The sequence below is a fragment of the Ischnura elegans genome, chromosome X (assembly GCF_921293095.1).
Source record: "Ischnura elegans chromosome X, ioIscEleg1.1, whole genome shotgun sequence".
In the NCBI taxonomy this organism is placed as follows: Eukaryota; Metazoa; Arthropoda; class Insecta; order Odonata; family Coenagrionidae; genus Ischnura; species Ischnura elegans.
In genome coordinates, this window is record NC_060259.1 from 42,579,936 (window position 1) to 42,597,325 (window position 17,390).

The 17,390-nt window shown below is 39.3% G+C and overlaps 2 protein-coding genes across 3 annotated transcripts in view; one reads left to right on the top strand and one right to left on the bottom strand.

The window, feature by feature from the left end:
• Window positions 1-17,374, top strand: part of LOC124170698 — a 35,273-nt gene extending 17,899 nt beyond the window's left edge. The window contains exons 2-4 of the mRNA XM_046549602.1: window positions 14,651-14,850; window positions 15,249-15,429; window positions 16,897-17,374. Of these exons, the coding sequence (XP_046405558.1) occupies window positions 14,651-14,850; window positions 15,249-15,429; window positions 16,897-17,243 (728 nt within the window). The 3' untranslated portion in view covers window positions 17,244-17,374. The remainder of the gene's footprint in view (window positions 1-14,650; window positions 14,851-15,248; window positions 15,430-16,896) is intronic.
• LOC124170700 lies at window positions 861-6,988 on the bottom strand. 2 transcript variants are annotated; one of them, XM_046549605.1, is made up of 8 exons: window positions 5,981-6,988; window positions 4,553-4,751; window positions 4,294-4,476; window positions 4,074-4,169; window positions 1,815-1,865; window positions 1,668-1,722; window positions 1,409-1,473; window positions 861-1,308 (listed from the first exon to the last, which is right to left on the bottom strand). In XM_046549605.1, exons 1-8 carry the CDS (start codon window positions 5,995-5,997, stop codon window positions 1,159-1,161), a joined length of 816 nt encoding a protein of 271 aa, XP_046405561.1. In that variant the 5' UTR covers window positions 5,998-6,988; the 3' UTR covers window positions 861-1,158. The 2 variants fall into 2 exon arrangements, with proteins under 2 accessions (XP_046405561.1, XP_046405560.1); XM_046549604.1 differs by having other exon boundaries at window positions 861-1,311; window positions 5,981-6,985.
• Window positions 17,375-17,390: the final 16 nt, after the last annotated feature.

Sequence of the window (17,390 nt, forward strand, 5' to 3'; positions counted from 1 at the left end):
TAGTTGCAAGGGGTTATTCGAAATTTTGACGCGGGAGTATCATGGGAAAGATAGAATTTCTTCTGTTGCGATAGCGATAAAAGAAATTCTATCTTTCCGATGCGATAGCTATTAGATAGCTAATAGCGATGTAGCTATCTAATAGCTTTTCATAAGGTAAGTGATGATTTAAAATTGCCATTGAGGCTTTTAAACTGTAAATATTGGTCATTGAAGAGTTATAAAAGTTAGTCGCGATAGCAGCGATTATGAATCCGTGATCGCACTCTTTATCACGCTATGAACGTCATCGGCCTATCACGTTCGAAACCGATGGTGAAAATCTTATGCTGTTATAAAAACAAGCAATAAATGCAACTATTAAAAAAGTATTGTTTATGAATGAATAAAAAATGCCCTATAATCGAGTAAAAACAAAAAAATGGAATAAAATTCTTAATTATTTCTACTGGATTGCTGTCTTGACTTCATTGGTTGTCCACGTCATTCAATTGTTATATACGTATGGTGGTGAATTCGAAGAGGCGGTGAATTCGATTGAGCAGCTCTATTTTCACGCAGCAAGTTGGAAAGTAAGTACTGCTTGGGCAAATTCGCGGTGTCCTATTGGATTGCCTTGCAGATTCTCTAGCGATAGTATTCTCGTAAGGGACTAAATGCATTTCGTTCTCTTCCGCCGTTTCGTGTACTAATGGTTTTATTTTTAAGAGTAGAATGGACGGGATATACTTTTAGCCTCTTGTGTTCCACGAATGGCAACGGAGACGGGAAATAAATAAGGTTACGCGTAGAGCGAAGAAGGATCCGGGACGCCCATTGTCTTCAGCAAAATTTCATTGCTAATGAAGTGTTATGAAGTGAATTGAAAAAGTAATATCTTTAATTAAATTAAAATTCAAAAGAAGTTATTGTACAGAGCATCAGTTATAATTTAAAATGAAACAATTCCTTATATCAGAGTACATAGATGAAAGCTGAAAACAATTATATGCACACGTTTTCACCCTGTACAAACATACAATACAAACAAACATAAATAAATACAACTAGAAACAAATAAATGATACGTATTATAAAATTAAGTAAACACGCTGCCTCAGTTGCTTTACTGACAATTGCAGTACATATGCCAGCCCTCTCTTCTGCAGAAGCAGCCTCTCACTCTTGTGCAGCTGCCTTACGCTCTTCAGCAGCAGCTTTTCTTTCAGCTGCTGCGGCTCTTCTCTCTGCAGCAACTGCCCGGCGCTCCAAGGATTTGGCAATACTCTCCAGGGCATTCACTTTCCTCACCATGAGATCCTCCTTCTTCTTCTGAGGCAGAGTATTGTGGAAAAAAGTATGATTACCTATGATTATCACATTTTAGGAAAAAGAATTTGATTGATTGAACAGGTTAATGACTCATTACCTCCAATGCCTTCATGGTGTCCAAAATCATTGTTGTCACCCTCAGAAGGTCACCTTGATTCTTTTCTGAGGAGATAAAATTTTAATTTACTACTGTACCCCATTTCTTGACCTCCTATTTTGTAATTACCAAGCCTTGCATTCTCATTCAATTGACGAAAGCAAAATTTGATGAAATGCCTACATTCTTGAATATATGTCACAGCCAGTCCCAATTTTTTCAAGGCAAATAGTAAAATTAGAAATTGAATGCAACTCACGTCTGCTACTCCCAGCATCCTCCTTCGGGAACAAATCTTCTACATTTATTTCCATCTAATTAAAAAAAAATTAGAGTTAAGGCTCAGCATATGAGTAATAAAGTATATTAATATTATATCTATGGGGACATAAAAAATTATAGTTACATGCTGCACTGCCTCTTTGGGATTGGATGTAGTCCCCTCATCATCTTGCGCCTGAATAAGAGAGAAGAAAACACCTCAAAAGGATAGAAAATATAATACTGATACATTATTTAATTTCCACACCCGCGATATTTTACAATGGGGAACTTGCATGAATTTTTTTTATTTCACAGGCGAACAGAAAATTATTTTCTGAGTACAACAAAGAAAACCGCATGTATATCTGAGTTTTCCTTCGCGAGATATTTAACGATAAATATAACGAATTTTAAAGCGCGGGAAAAACTCCCTCACCCCCCAAGCCACTGCCGACGAAGCCTCGATGACGTCAAAGGTGCCTAAACATCTCGCGAAGCTATTGTTGTGATTGTTTGTAATAGTTGCCAGCAGTTGTGAGAGCTTCGTTTGTTAGACGTGTTGATTATTTTATATTTAAATATAAATATCCGACGATAGAGGCTTGGAAGCCCTCATATTTTGCATTATTTATAATATTAATATCTGAGTAAGGGCATAAAATATAAAACGGAGGCAGTTAAACCAAACATTTTATAATACCTAAATAACATCGTTGTAGGAGTCTGAGCCACGGCCATTGGAAGGGGGATTCGTTAATCGTAAGTTGATGTTATCGATGGCATATCATTCATTTAAGTATGTAATTAGAACGATTTTGATGTTTACTAATGTCTGCTTAGCTTTTATATATACAATAACTTCATCCGTTTATTCGTAGGTACCGGAGAATTCGTCGTTTAGGACTGTCTGTGCTTGTATCATGGGGTGAATTCCAGTCAATGCAACTTTTTCTCGCTGATTGGAGACATCTAGGAACATTTTTGTGCCAAAATAGTGTTATTTTCAACGTGACATCTCCCGTTAAGCTACTGCTAATAATCACAGTGCCAGTGGTTGTAATGCACAAAGTTTGACAAGGTTGAAAAATATCGGCTAAGAGTTATCAGTGTTCCATCGTGATTGAATTGTAAAAAGTGCTATTGCGCTATCGATAAATGTCTAACAGTAGTGTAAAAATTGTCAGTGGCGTGCTAATCTCCGTTGTTCACCGTAGATATGGCATTTCACGATCACGCTATTGAAATAAAAACTGAGTGAAGTTTGTTATTCCATTATTTCAATGAATAGTAGTGAGTAAAGTCACCTGTGTCACTTGTGTGGGCTAATTTAAGGGTTTAAATCAGTGAATAAATAGTTGTTTTCATCATAACGACTTCTGTTATTGTAAGTGGTACGTGATGAATATAAGAATGTGACAGTGACATCCAGTTTTTGATAAGAGTATTTGCCTATTTCCCACTATATTTTTATGGTATATGTTAGTATATTGTTTATGGATTTACCTATATTATTGAAATAGGTTATAGCTTGTGTGTGTGTTGGCAGCGGAACCGATTCGCGATCTAACATGTGGATTGTGTGCAGACTGTTTTGCTGTGAATTCGTACCGTAGGACGGATAGGACTACCTTCTCCGTTAATTCGGCGTTGCCAAATTCAACAGCACAGCCTACTCTAATGTCAACAGCACAGCTTACGATCGTTATCCTCCAGTATTACAAGTTTCTTTTACAACTCGATTTGCCGCCGACGTATAGCAATAATGTGTCTTAACAAATTCCATGAGGGTCGTGGCATCAATTTTTGGTGTCCTAAAAAAAGGCTGGTGTCCTAACACCCCATGCCACACGCCTTTTAGGCGCCTTGCGGGGTATTATGTAGATGTAGATGAATTTCAGGTGTACTATTCGAACGAGTGGCAACGTTATCATGCATTTTTCTGATCACTAAAACATACGAAGTGAAACGCTTGTACTTCATCATCCCGATGCCGCATTATTAATATCCCAAGTAATAATCTAAGCACAATAGCAATAGGAAAACTTGCCCAAGAATAACTTAACAAAATAAAGTGACGATGAGCGGCTAAGTACTCCCTTAAAATAAATTTTACACCATGCGCTCAGCGTATTTCCCTACTCCCTACAGTTGTTTAGGCACCTATGACGTCACGCCTGGCCTCGGCAACACTCGGGTGTCTTCGCGCAGTGGTCGGCTCAGAGAAATTTTTCTCGATTTTAAATGCAATTTTTTTATTTCTTTTGATGTTGAATGGAGAAACTGAAGGTATTTTTGCGAGCTAATGTATCCATTTGACTTATTCAAAATAGTTTTTAGAGCAATCTACGACCCATGCAAGTTCCTCATTATGTGCAATATTACTCATTGCTTTCCTACTCACCCTGGATGTCTCCAATTCCTCTGCAATGGCACTGGACACATTGTCTGAGGCAGATATGGCAGGCATTGAGGCAGATGTGTTAGACGTTGAGGCAGTCTGTGAAGAAGGAAATTATGGGGTGGGTCAGGAGGAATGAGAGCATTAGTAAGACCACAGCATGTTTACATATTATTTCTATTATCATGTAACTTAGCTTAACAATATATAATTTGATACTCACTGGAACACTCTCGCAGAATTCTGGTATTGGCAAGCCAGCTGCCATTTCAGTGCCAATGACTGCTAGGCACTTCTCCTCCATTTCCGACAATACCTCTGTCACAGGCTTGCTGCCTGTCTCTCCACAGCCAGCATTAATTCTTGCAGCTTTGGCCCGGACATTCCTCTTCAGGTCTCGCCAAGTCTGCTTATGTCATTGGCTGATTAGTCCAAGAGGTGAAATATAAAGAAATAATCTCTAATATCTTTGAATGACGAACCTTTTTCCATTGCTCAATGTCTTTAATCCCCCCCAGCTCATTAAGCATCGCTGAGAGGGTCTGCCAGTGGCGCTGCGTCTTTTCAAACCCTAGAGATCCAGTGAACCTCCCGGAGGCTAAGCCGCTGTGGGTAGACATGTAATCCACAAGCAGCTTCAACTGCCGTTCATTTGCGCGCCCTACTCGGGTATTTTTCTTCCTGCAAATATAACGCTGTTGACTTAATCTCATGACAAAAATATTATTTAAGTATGAAAGTAATGACCTTAAGTTTTCCTAATTATTGCAACAAAGGGTACCTAATGTCAATGAATCAACCTAAAAAGTAATCATGATCATTTTCTTAATATTATAGGTCAGAAGTTAAAAAATGTAGAAAACTACAATCTGTGCATCTAAATATTTTATCTCTAGCACAAGTCACAATCTTCTAAGAAATAAAATTTTTCAATAATTTCTCCTTTTCAGTGATCCCTACATAGATGCGCATAAGTATTATGAGTTTGATTTTTCGTTGCGAGAGTCACTTGATAAACACCCTAAAATTATTGCCGCATAGTTGACATGTCATACATAGTTTAAGGACTTGATGCTTTCCCATTGGAATGAGTAAATAATATATTCTCGATAAATATTTTTGACTTCTTTATAGACGTTAAATATCCTAAACATCCCAAGAACATTTTACTTATTATTTACCTTATGGTAACTTGAGTTATGTTATTAAATGTGATTGAGCCTTATGGGCTCAATCACATTTAATAACATAACTCAAGTTACCAGCAAAATATATCGCACCTAAACCTTCGCCAACGAAGTTTTAACCAATTTTTGATTAAACACGTACTGTTTTACACGTTATTATCTTCCTATCAAGTAGTTTAATCATGGGAGAAGTCTTCCATGATTCGATTCAAAAACTCCTCAAGTGAATTCACTGTTACAACTACACCGCAATACTCCGCTTTGTTTTTCTTCATCCATATTAATCAACCTTTAACCGCTAACTAACATACTATGTGAGCTGAAGCCCTGAGCTGAGCTATCAGGGGGGCACGTGCCCCGCTGACGCTTAAAAAATAGACAAGATTATCATTACGTTCGTTTAATTTTGTGTATTACGGAGCCTCAATAATTTAATTTAATATTAATAAATATCATATCAAAATAAAGAGAATATTTTATACACGTATAGTTGTATTTTGTTTTTAATCTAAAATATGAGATGGCCTATCAGATCCTTGTGCCCCCCCCCCCCAGAAAAATTCCTGAATCCGCCCCTGGTTATAAGAGAGAATTATTTTATAGATCGAATGGATGTCACACCCGCAGAAACTCCCAGGCGGCAGGTGTATATTATATAAAGTACGTGAACACATCCGAGAAAACAATATTTCATTCATTGGCTTAAAAACATATTGTACTTACGCTCGCGGTGTATCCATTCTTGCTCTTCGTGATGGTGCTGTTCAAAACACCGCTACCAACCCAAGTTATGGGTAGGAATGTATCAAGGATCTTCAATTGCTACCAACCTCCAACGAGGTAGCGATGAGAAGCGAGTCGCATCTACGAGAGTGACGTAACACCACGACCGTGATAGCCTTCATGACGGTCCCATACACGATCGCTCGTTGACAGCAACGTGATAGTGGACCGCCATCGCTCGCCGTCGTCGATATCGCATTTACGTAATCAAGGTGCTGGGCACAAAAAACTAGTCAGGTTTACACCAACTCCTTCTGATATTCAAACGCTAATCGTCATAGTGATTTTCTTTTCTTCGGTAAGAGATATGTGGTGCGAACTTTCCGAGGCCTGGGAAAAAACACGTTCCGATTACTGGCAAAGGAAATTACGCACAAGCTAATGAACGTGCCAAGTGGACATTGAATCGAAACTGCAGTCTCGGTAATGCGAGGAATGACTGAAAATATAGAAGCCGCAGGAGATACTATCCTGTAAACTGCAGTAAAAACCGTTGCGACCCGTCGAAGAGGGCTGAGAAGGCCAAAAAATTTCTGTATAATAGCCTAGGGGATTACATAGGGGAGGCCTCAGTCCATTCCCTAAAGGCTTGCTTCATGTTGTTATTTCGCTTCGCCCGTTAATCGGTTTTCAAATGAATCGCATTGCTACGATCAGCGACATTTATTCTCAGTATTTTCAATGTACTATTTTTCGCTCGCGAGGAATAGCAGTAAAAAATAATGAATGCGATTAATAATTTAGCCATGAATTTTTTCGGTTTTCAGGCTAGTTAGTTTCGAATTTCGGTTAACAGGCCTAATTATTGTGTATTTCCCAGTGACCTTCGAATCGCTCTTCCGTCTGCGTCGCGAATGGCGTCTTCTGTTAGTCTATTTCTATGCGCAGTGGGCGGTAACACATCTAATGACCGGCTGGAGATTCCACAATTTTAACATACGTGACGATGAAGTTCTTTCGCAACAGAGGTGAACGGTTCATTCGTTTGATTCAACTCATTTCGAATCCCATTGGCGGCTCCGGTCTTCGTAACCTCCCCTTCCCATGCCACCCTCCGTCGCCTCTTTGCCTCTTGCCGCGTCTGTTTTCAGTAGCATATCCAACGTGCCAAAAGCTGTCGCGTGATACTGACGTGCTTGGGGCTTGCCTTACTTTGCTAGGATCGCGTTCACTTTTGACTATAACTGCACAGACCCCACGGAAAGACTCGCGACACGGAACACATCGCCGTAATGGACACTATGATCATGCGTTGCTGCCCCTATGAGTAAATGTATACAAGAATACTCTAGATGACTGCGCAACACCAAAAGTAGAGGCTAACACTTGAACCCCAAATTCAGTATTACTTTGGGAAATAGATAAAATTATCGACTAAAATACTCATAAATATATCTTTTGTCAACATCCTGATACTTCTCCTTCTTCGTGAAAATGAAATTAAAAACAAATAATGAGCATAGATACTTAATTATTCCGCAATAAAAATTAATACACGACCCGTGTTTCGTCGGAAATCTACATCATCAGAGGTTATTACTTGGGAGCCGAGAATCGACCTAACCAAATATAGTTTAAATAAACGAATAAAAAATGTGTTTAACTACGAAGTGTTAATGGTCATTATTTCTTGTACGCAACTCTTTCACAAATTAAATATGGAAAAAAGTGAACCAAATTTAATGGAAGTAAAATTTTTATTTTAAATAAATCAGATCCATTGCACGATCTCGGATGTTGTCTTTTTTCACTTTCAATCTTGGTCCGATTCGCGGTGGACAACAATCGCTCTTGCCTGTGTTTACTCTTGTGGCAGCCCTTAGTAGGCGAAGGCAAACGGTGGAGGGGGAAAAGGAAGCATGAACGCTAGTTGGGGGGAGTGAATGGAAGAACTATAAGGGTTGCTAGGGTCCTATCGAGCATAGAGTTTGCTTTTATCTCGTGCCGAGTGCGAACAGATTAGATAGAGGGCTCCGAAGGCCGGGCTCCATGCTGGGAGCATGACATTTTGGGCGCGGGCTCATTCATCGATTTTTTCTAAACGGAAAAGTTAAGAAGCAGTTTGCCTTGACTGGGACATTCACGATTGTCCGTGGCCAAAAACACCTTTGCATCACGGTTTTGGAGCTGAAACTGCCAGTAAACGATTCATTCATTATTTGTGCCAAGTCACATTCATTTTCAAGATATTAAGTTCCAAAGTCAGCCTTTCAATACCTTCAAGACCTGGTATGTTATGCCGCTGGATGTGGTGGAAGTTCTAATTATTAGTTAAATGAGACATCGCAAAATAAATCCTTGGGAAAGATTGCAATGTCTCGTTTAACTAACCTTGATGGTCGTTAACGGATGGTACGCGTAATCTCCAAACATTAAAGTCAGTGAAATACCTCCTACCGCCGATTTCTTCAGCCATATCTTAGGTTTCACATTGGCATTGCATTTTACCTGCCTTTGGTGGGGTGTCATTATTCAGAGAAATACAGACTTAAGAGGACGAGTCACTCCCAATCTAACGGCCGTATTTTGTATCTTAAGTACTCATTTAAAAATTGCGTTATCTTAATATTTTGATGATATGTACGGTAAATTTTTTTCTCCATTTGCCTGTATCGCGAATAAAAAATAAATCATATTGACAAATACTAAAGTAAAAATTTCAAATTTGAGATACAGGCAAATGTTGACATGGTCCCACTATAAAATGACGACAAAAAGTACTGACATAGAAGGAGCGATGGGTCTTCTTATGAAACCATTGGTATTGATTCGGAGAAGTTCTATAAGGATATGAGATCATGGTGGAAATATGTAACCAAACGAAATATTCCGAGTTGAAAGGTGATTTTTACGAAAAGGCAGAAGGAACAGCCAGATGTGAGGCGAGTCTATAAATTTCCTATCGATTCCAAGTCCTACATGACCTACTATGCTCTGCCATGTAGGACCTCTACGAGCTATCGACATGGTGGCGGAGAGTGAACTAGCCATTGCGAATATAATTGAAACTAATTATTTAATTGCTGTTGTTACAAAATTGTAAGATATAAATATACAGCTATGGAAACAGGCGACAAATGAATTGTATTATAAAAAAATTAACCTACTAGAGTGCATTGAGAGAGAGCCTGCAATGAATTTGTTAAGGTATGCTTGGTTAAGTTACATGCCATTATCTTTGATTGCCCATGATTCGAGTATGACTGGTTTTATAATTGGAACTCCATATGTCTCCTGATGAAATATTCATTCCATAGGTCGATGTTTGGAAATCAGTGCCTTGCGCGTTTCAAAAGGGGAGCAAAAGATGAGCTCTTTCGATCCATGTATTACGTGACAACTGGGGGGGGGGGAGGAATATCTCGGAAAACTGTTAGCGCGGAAGGACTCGGAGTAGGCCTTATCCATTACACTATGAAATTTGCCATGTTGGCCTCATTCATTACTTCTCTCTGAGTTGTGGGACGGTGCACTTATGGTTGAGTTGATGGTCCCGTGGAAACCACGTAGGGATCATTACTTCAATTTAAGAATTTCAAGCCAGCCACAGTGTCTGCTAAATTTCTTATGCGTTTTACTCAGTGCTGGGCACGAAGTGGAGATTTTCGGAGCGATTGTTTGCCGTGCCGACAATAGGAGCCACCGATTACTCATGATAGAGGCGGGATTTTCAAAGCGTCCTTTTACTGTATCACCTATGAACCATATCATCCCTCGGAAACATCATTCAGCGGTGGACTGTGTTACAAAGGCTAAAACTGACGCAACGAAAAAAAGGGAGATGTTAGAAGAAGTAATAATTTATTATAAATAGTTCATTTTGATGGTGTTTTCCATGAGTATGTTTGGTTAGTTAGTTTTATGTGGCTACGGTTGTTACCCCGTGCTGGTGTATACTCAAAAAGAATTGTAATGTAAATAAAGAATTAATTCGCGGAACAACTGTAAAACTAAACAATGAGAGTCAACATATGCAGTAAATTTTTAATGTATTAATGGAAAATTTAAGAATGTCTTTAGAAAATGTTTTTCTCTCGTGTAAATATGTTTTTAATTTTTTTCTGAATGCACACGGAGATTTATGCGTGTAAAAGTATTTGAAATCCATTTGCATTTCGCAGCAGGCGCATCAATATCGTGGTGCAATCCTGGGATTCGGCTCAGGCAGTGACGTTTTACTCACCGCTCCGAAAACGTCCGTATCCTCCGATTAACTCCTTTCCCTCGTCTTGCTTCCGATTGACGCCCGGCCTCCACTGGTTTAGTACCGGAGGGCTCTGGTGAAAGCACTACGACTTAATTCAACGATTCTGGCACAGACAAGTGCCTCCGGTTCGCACCACTAGTCACTACTCCTCATTTCCCAACCAATCGACCGTCTCCTGAATGTTTCCTTTTTTAGGGTTTCTAACATAAAAAGAAACTTTTCAAGCATCTTTTATTCGTGTTCTTTCGTGTCATAATGGTTGATACTCAGTATGGGTATGGAATGTGGAAAAGGGTAGATTTGGGAATTTTGTGTTTCGGTTTAGAGGGTCTTTATCCAATGAGTGAATTAATTTTACCTTTTGTTTCTTTTTCAAATGATTTTGCGAAGCTCTTAATGAATGATTTCAGCATTTAAAAGTAATGGCATTGGCACATATCCTCTGGAGAAGCTTTAATTTGCGATTGCAACAGTAAAAACTTTCATCAAAAAATCAACAGTTGTATTGGAGGCGAGACCTCTGGCTGTGTTATCAATGCATCGCTTGCAAGTCCTCGCTTACGTCGTCTAAATGCGCAGAACGTGAGAGGAGAAAATTATGGGAGGGGTAAAAGAAAGGAACGGAGAGGAAGAGAGAGCACAGGCAGAATGAACAACATAGCGCCAGAGCGTAAAAATGGAATTCCAAGCCGTGTTGGACTATCAACTCGCTGTGGAACATGAAGCGTGTTGCCGAAACTTAAGCGCTGACCTTACGCCAGCTCCAGGAAGGGACTTCACTCAACAAAGTGTACATATGTCAGAGTGGTTGTCGGATTCCGCGCATTGGACCAATATCATAACGGCAAAATCCTAGATCACGTGATTGATACAATTGGCTGACCACAACGATATCGTTTGTTTCAATGTTTGTTTTTTCGAATGAAAATTTTATTTTACTTGCGAAAATAGGAAGTTACAGCATTTAATATAGCCTATAAGTTTACCATTTGCTTACATTTCTTTTTATTCTGAAGTTGGGGTTTCAATGTTAGCCAGGGGTGAAATGGTAGGATTGGGGATCACTTCATGGGCCTAAGCGACTGATTCCTACGATAATTTTTGTTTGCAGACGTAAATGTCAGATTTTTCTTTAAAATTAATTTTTGGTGCTTATACAGTAATTGCTGATTGTGCTGTGGGATATGCGTACAAGAGTATGGTCTTCCATTGTATGGACGCTCATGTGAATGCATGGAGGTGACCATAAAATAATACCGTTCAAACCGGAGCTACTGCTTGCCGAGCGTCGATAACCTAACATTTTTCATACAAAGCCTTTTAAAACTTTTTAAACGAAAGGAAGAGTTGCGGATGATGTTAAGGGAACAAAGGAATAAATTTCCTTTCATTTTAATTCATTTAAATGGGTATTACGATCCAGTAGTTACCGAGGTACGGCATATCAAACGACTAGAGTATCTCGAATTTTTGCAACGACTGAAAAATGTGGCCATTCTCTATTTTTTACTATCGTCGATTGGTTGAAAGTTAAGGAGACGCGTATTTATCCGTTTTTCGATGCCTCGTCTGCCTCTCGAGCTTTGCCCGGTGAAAATCGACGGCCGTAACCCTTCCGCAGAAGCTCGTGACGACACGTGCCCATGACGAGCGCGTCACGGCTTCTAACCTACTCCTCGGTCTCGCGCATCCGTCTCGCGTGGTTCGTTGTTGTTTACACCGGCGGGAAAATCATTCCTTCGATGGGCGGATGGGCGATGGGCTTCCCTGAACGAGTAATGGACTCGGAACTCTATTGATGTCACCAACTCGTGAATAGAGGACGGCTACTATCACGTTTTCTGTTGATGAAAGGATGGGGTGAATGGAAATTTTTTCGTTGTAACTTCCAGTTACTCTCCATCTACCGGATTCTTTTCGAGGTAAAGACCCCACTGCTACTGTCGGTGGCGTCATTTCAAAGAGAAGGCGTATTTTGCGTGGAGGGACGGCTCGCGGTTCCTTTGATGATCGCTTCCTATTATAAAGCAATGGGAAGGGGGCGAAGGTCATGTTCCGGGTTTTTGACTTATCTGGAGGTGGGGGAGGACTCTGCGGCCTTGGCAGATACTCGGTACATATCTCGGTGATATGAACCGAGTATCTCCTTAGTGTCTCTTGAGCCCTCTTTGTCCACGTAATGCCCTGCGGTCCACGTCCAGGGTGTTTGGCAGGAGTTGTGTGTTGAACAACTTGTGCTCTTCATGGACATCAGAAATGTATTCCGCAACGTATGCTCTGGTCCGCAATCGTAAGATTAGTTTGATGCAGGTTTCCACCAAGTTCTTCTATTCTGCTAAAAATGTATTCCATTTCACATCTTTCATTGCCTGTGTCATATATTTTATCCGAAGTCTTCTTTTTCCATTCTGCCATCCACTTGTGCCGTGACTATTGTCTTTATCAGACCAACATGCATCAAAATATGCCCGATTATGTTGTTCCGACCCCTTTATAAAGTTTTCAAAGGCTCCTCTTCTATACTGCTTTTCTTCGAACTTCCTCATTGCTCACTCGGTCGATTCATTTGATCTCCATCATTCTGTAATGGCACCGCATTTTAAATGCCTCTTCCCTTGCTTTCTCTGCTGCTGTCATGGTCCTTGCCTCACTTCCTTTGTGAAGGATACTCCGAATGTAAGTTCTAAAGAATTGCTTCATTGTTCCCTTGCCTAAATTCACTGCTGTCAAATCCTTCTTTCTGTTGGATGCTCTCTTTGCCTGGACTATCTACTGCTATTTTAGTTCTTGCCTGTTCCATCGCTGATATTTTTTCTTCCCAAATATAATAATTCATTTGCCTCTTCTGCTGCATCTCAGTTTTCTTATTACTGATTTTCAGCGGATACCTGTGAATGTCCTCCTTGTATTTACTAATTTCGTATGCCCATTCGTTAATTTAATACAAAGCAAAACGGCACGGTTCGTCAATAACTGCTCCGAGCGAACAAAGAGTAGTGCTAAAAAGGTTTTTCACGAAATAAACGCGGCACTGGGAACTTCATCTTAGAACCGCACTTTATTTCCAGGTCCTACGGAAACGATAATACGAGAGAGTGATTTTTCCTAACGAAGGGGATTAAGGATTCTATTGTTCTGCGAAAAATAAAGGACTTTAATAAATTTAATGTCGAGCTCAGGCAGTCAAGTTTTTGTGTTTATTTACATCTAAATATCCTCCTACGGGCTAAAGGCCTGCGACTTCTGACATTCCTCTTGCGGCGGTTTGCGGGGTATTATGTAGATTTAGGTATATGCGGGCAGTGTGAGCCTCCCCAAATCATGCATCGAAACTTTCCACACACAATAACTACGGGGCAAACTGTTCTGTGGAGAACTTTAGTAACACGAAAAGGTTAGAAATAAAATCTATATTAATTATGCGGCGTCCGCATAAAATAAAGGAATAGTTTGGATAAATGCGGAGGAAACTGGAATCCAGGCATTAAAAAGGAACAGCATGCCTTTATTTGTCGTAGCGATTAATTCAATGAATTGCCCTGCTGCCGATCTCCTAATAGTCTGGAGAAAGAACGAAATGCGAAATCTTACGTTCTGTGGCCTATATTGTGGCCTGTGGCTTTGGTGAATCCATAGGGTGGGTGGGTGAATCGTACTTGCTGAACCGAAATCGATTTATCTCAAAGCGATTGTCCCTTGAATTCCTAAAGAGGGTGTTATCTCTTCATTTCCGTTTCCGTGACCCACGACTGAGCAATAAGATGCATCGGAATGCCATTTTTTAGCTTGCTTTCCAAATCTTTCTTTGTCAACATTTGCACATAGCTGCTAATATTGTTATGGGCGTCACCATTGGATGATTTCTGGTATTTATATGCAATTTATGTTCATGAACGAGGTAAACCTGAAATCCGGTCACCCTCAACGCGTGCAGTAACTATAGACTTAGACATAAACACTATGTTTCGCCATTGAATAGAATTTTAGGATTTTACTGATAAATTGGCAGTTAAAATAGTCTCTAATGGCCGTACAATTTGGCACTAATCATCAGTAAAATAAACACATACTGCATTAATTTGCGGGAATGTGACAGGTGGTGCCAAATTTTACAGCCATTTGAGAATTTTTTAAGTGTCGATTTGTGGAGGCCATAGTGCTCAATTCCCATTAATTAACAGATACGTTGGTTGAAAAATTGCCAGCGTACTCAGCGATTAGTTTTTGGCTCGTTATTTACTGATGATTTGTTAGCCTGCTTTCTGAGATTTAATGCGGTAAAATGCTGGCTATTGTTGCATGTTTGTGTAGTTTATCTGTGAATTCAATTTATTCCGTTGGTCATGGGAAATGTCTCTTGTTATTCTCTGTTTTTAATTCTATATTCACTCTTTTTTTTACAGATGTAGATATTTACAGCAGGCTGGGAAATGTTTCAGTGGAGAGCTTTGTATCGAACCATCTGTCGGTCGATGCGGAAAATGGAGACGTCACTTGCAAAAAACTCAAATGTGGGAAGATGCTTCTCCGATCGCACAGTGGGAGTGTCAACTGTGAAGGGATGCTGTTGGGAAATATCAAAATAAGAGCTGGAAAGCTTGGGGTTTGTTCTCTTTTTTTGTTTCAGACGCATGCTATGTTAATATGAGATAGTGTATCTTATGAATCAGTCAAAATGACTATTTGTTTTATTATTTATATATCTTTTGTTTTATTACTATTCGTTATGGCATAGCTAACCTTGAATAGCATTTTTAATTTAAGTAGAATTACTTTCGACCAGTGGCTCTTTCTTCTGTCTCCTTTAGACTCCTTCATTACTATCTTCGTGGATCCATTACATCTTAACTATTCTTATAAAGCTCCTTGCCCTGAATTCTTTCATTAGTTTACTGAGCTACTGTCATATTCCATATTCACTGCCGTACTTGACCCATTAGTGTATTTTTGGCTCTCAAAATGTTATGGTTTTTCTCTTAAAATGTTATGAATCATTTTTAGGTGATTACTGGAGTCAATTTCCAAGGAGATCTACTTGAAGCTGAAACTGATGACGGTGAAATAGTTATTACTTCTGTATACTCCGACAGGTCATTCTTCACTACTAAAAAGGGCAGTATTAACCTCAAAAGTCTCCATCGAAAAAGTTCTGTCGCCATCCAAGAAGGAAATATTTCAATATGTAAGTTACTTTGTTGAGATTTCAATTTTTAACGATAATTAATGCTTGCATAGAGTTAATTTGTAATGGTGTTGAGCCCTCATTTAGTGGTGTTTCAAGTACATTCTGTGAAATCTCAGAGGCAAAGCTTTTCTAATTACGATGATATGTTCAAATTCGTTGCACAGGTAAAATAATATTTTGGATATTCGGCAAATATCTTCCTCCATCACTGCCGGTATCGTGGTATTTAGAAGTCGTGATTATTTACACGGTGCTACCAGACAGCTGGTCTTTCCATCTCTCTCCCATTGTTACTTATTCTGTCCATTTGCTGTTAATCATAAGTGATTTATTTGTTAATGGAATAGAATGTTGCCGGCGTCTGCAATGTGATTTGAATAACATGTTTCAAAACTATTCAGTAGTTTGCTTCTTAAAAGAAGTTAAATGCGGCCGATTGCTTCCTCGTCATTTACTAGCCCGTTTTCCAGCCGCCTGTTTATATTATCTGCAAAAGCCTCTGCTGCTCGCTCAAATATAGGATATTCTTCGCTGTTGTGTATTTTATTCACTTTATGCATCTTCATACCAGTCGCAATCGTCGCTACTGGACGGTATTTTCTCAAGGGGGAAAAGAGTGCGTGTTCGTTTCATCCCGATTTAATCACAGGGTGACCAAGGGTGACCATTTCCCACTGCGTAAGTGCGTTTGATTTCTTCCCTCACTGCGATTTTTCGGGAAAATCTCCGCGAACTTATCTCCATTTTCAAATTAAAGCAACTCGTGTCTGAAAGCTTGTATTTTCGGTAGAAATTAATTGAGCGACGAAAAACATCCATATGCTGAACACTTTTTGAAAAGTTTGAAGGTTGAACTTTGATAAAACTTATAGAAAGGGGGGATTATCCAATTTGACAGGGATCTCAATTCGCCCTCTAGCGTCAGTTGCTCTAACAAAGGTTGACGTTAATGATGTAATTCTCTCGTACATGCCTTGAATAGAACCAGTGGCATCAACTTTTTATATTCTTCTCCTTTTTGCGTGGAAAATTTCGGTCGATTTTGCTAACGCATTTGCTCGAATTTACAAATAGAATTTTTTTCCGTGTTATTACGCTGAGAGATCAAAGAGTTGTGTGGAAGGCTCTCCTTCAACTTCGCATTGAAATATTTTTTATTTCAGAATAAGAATTTGATCAATTGTTTCCAAACGCTGGCGTATGCGATGCACGTGCGCGCACGATGTTATATATGAATACACGATGGCAAGAACACGTTGAAACGCTCGACGTGTAATGACCAAATATGCGCGAATGTGTGAGGAGGAAATAGAGCCTGTTCTAATTTAGTTCCTGAATTCATTGTTCCGTTCATTGAATATTTTAACGCAAATGTCCAATCATACTAATTTATGTATTATCGAACCAAGGCTTGAAATCTTCTTTTGAATAGAAAAATTATAAACTTAATTTTTTTGTTTTCAGTGGGTCTGGATGGCAGCCTAGAAGCTCGAGTTGATACTGGAAATGTGAAATTACAAGTTACCCAGTTGATTGAAGATTCTTTCATCGAAACAAAAAATGGTGATGTATCTTTGAGCATGGCCAATGATAATGTTTGTCTACTTGATCTTTTGGCCAAGGACATTGTGATACTAGATGATAGTTTAAGCTCGTCTGGAAGAATTGAACCATCAAGCAGTCTAAAATTGTTCAGAAGTTCGCCGAAAAATGATGAAACTCCAGCTGTGATGAAGGTGATTTGTGAGAAAGGTGAAGTGTGTCTGAAGGAAGAAAGTTGGATATCTTCTCTAAAAATTGGTGGACGTTAGCTATTGAACTTTATTTCATGAAATTTTAATGGAATCTTAATTTTATGGAATGGTACAAATGTAGTTGTTATCTAATTATTGTAATCGTGAGCGGATAAGCTCTTTTGTAGGAATGAAATATTTCACAAAGATCCATTTACCGTCTCA

Bases quoted from the DNA above. Each gene is read 5' to 3' on its own strand.
- LOC124170700 (XM_046549604.1), bottom strand. The intron at 1,866-4,073 runs GTGAGTAGGAAA...TCTCTTATTCAG, and splicing joins AGGAATTGGAGACATCCAGG to GCGCAAGATGATGAGGGGAC. The intron at 1,723-1,814 runs GTAACTATAATT...TTTTTTAATTAG, and splicing joins CCAAAGAGGCAGTGCAGCAT to ATGGAAATAAATGTAGAAGA.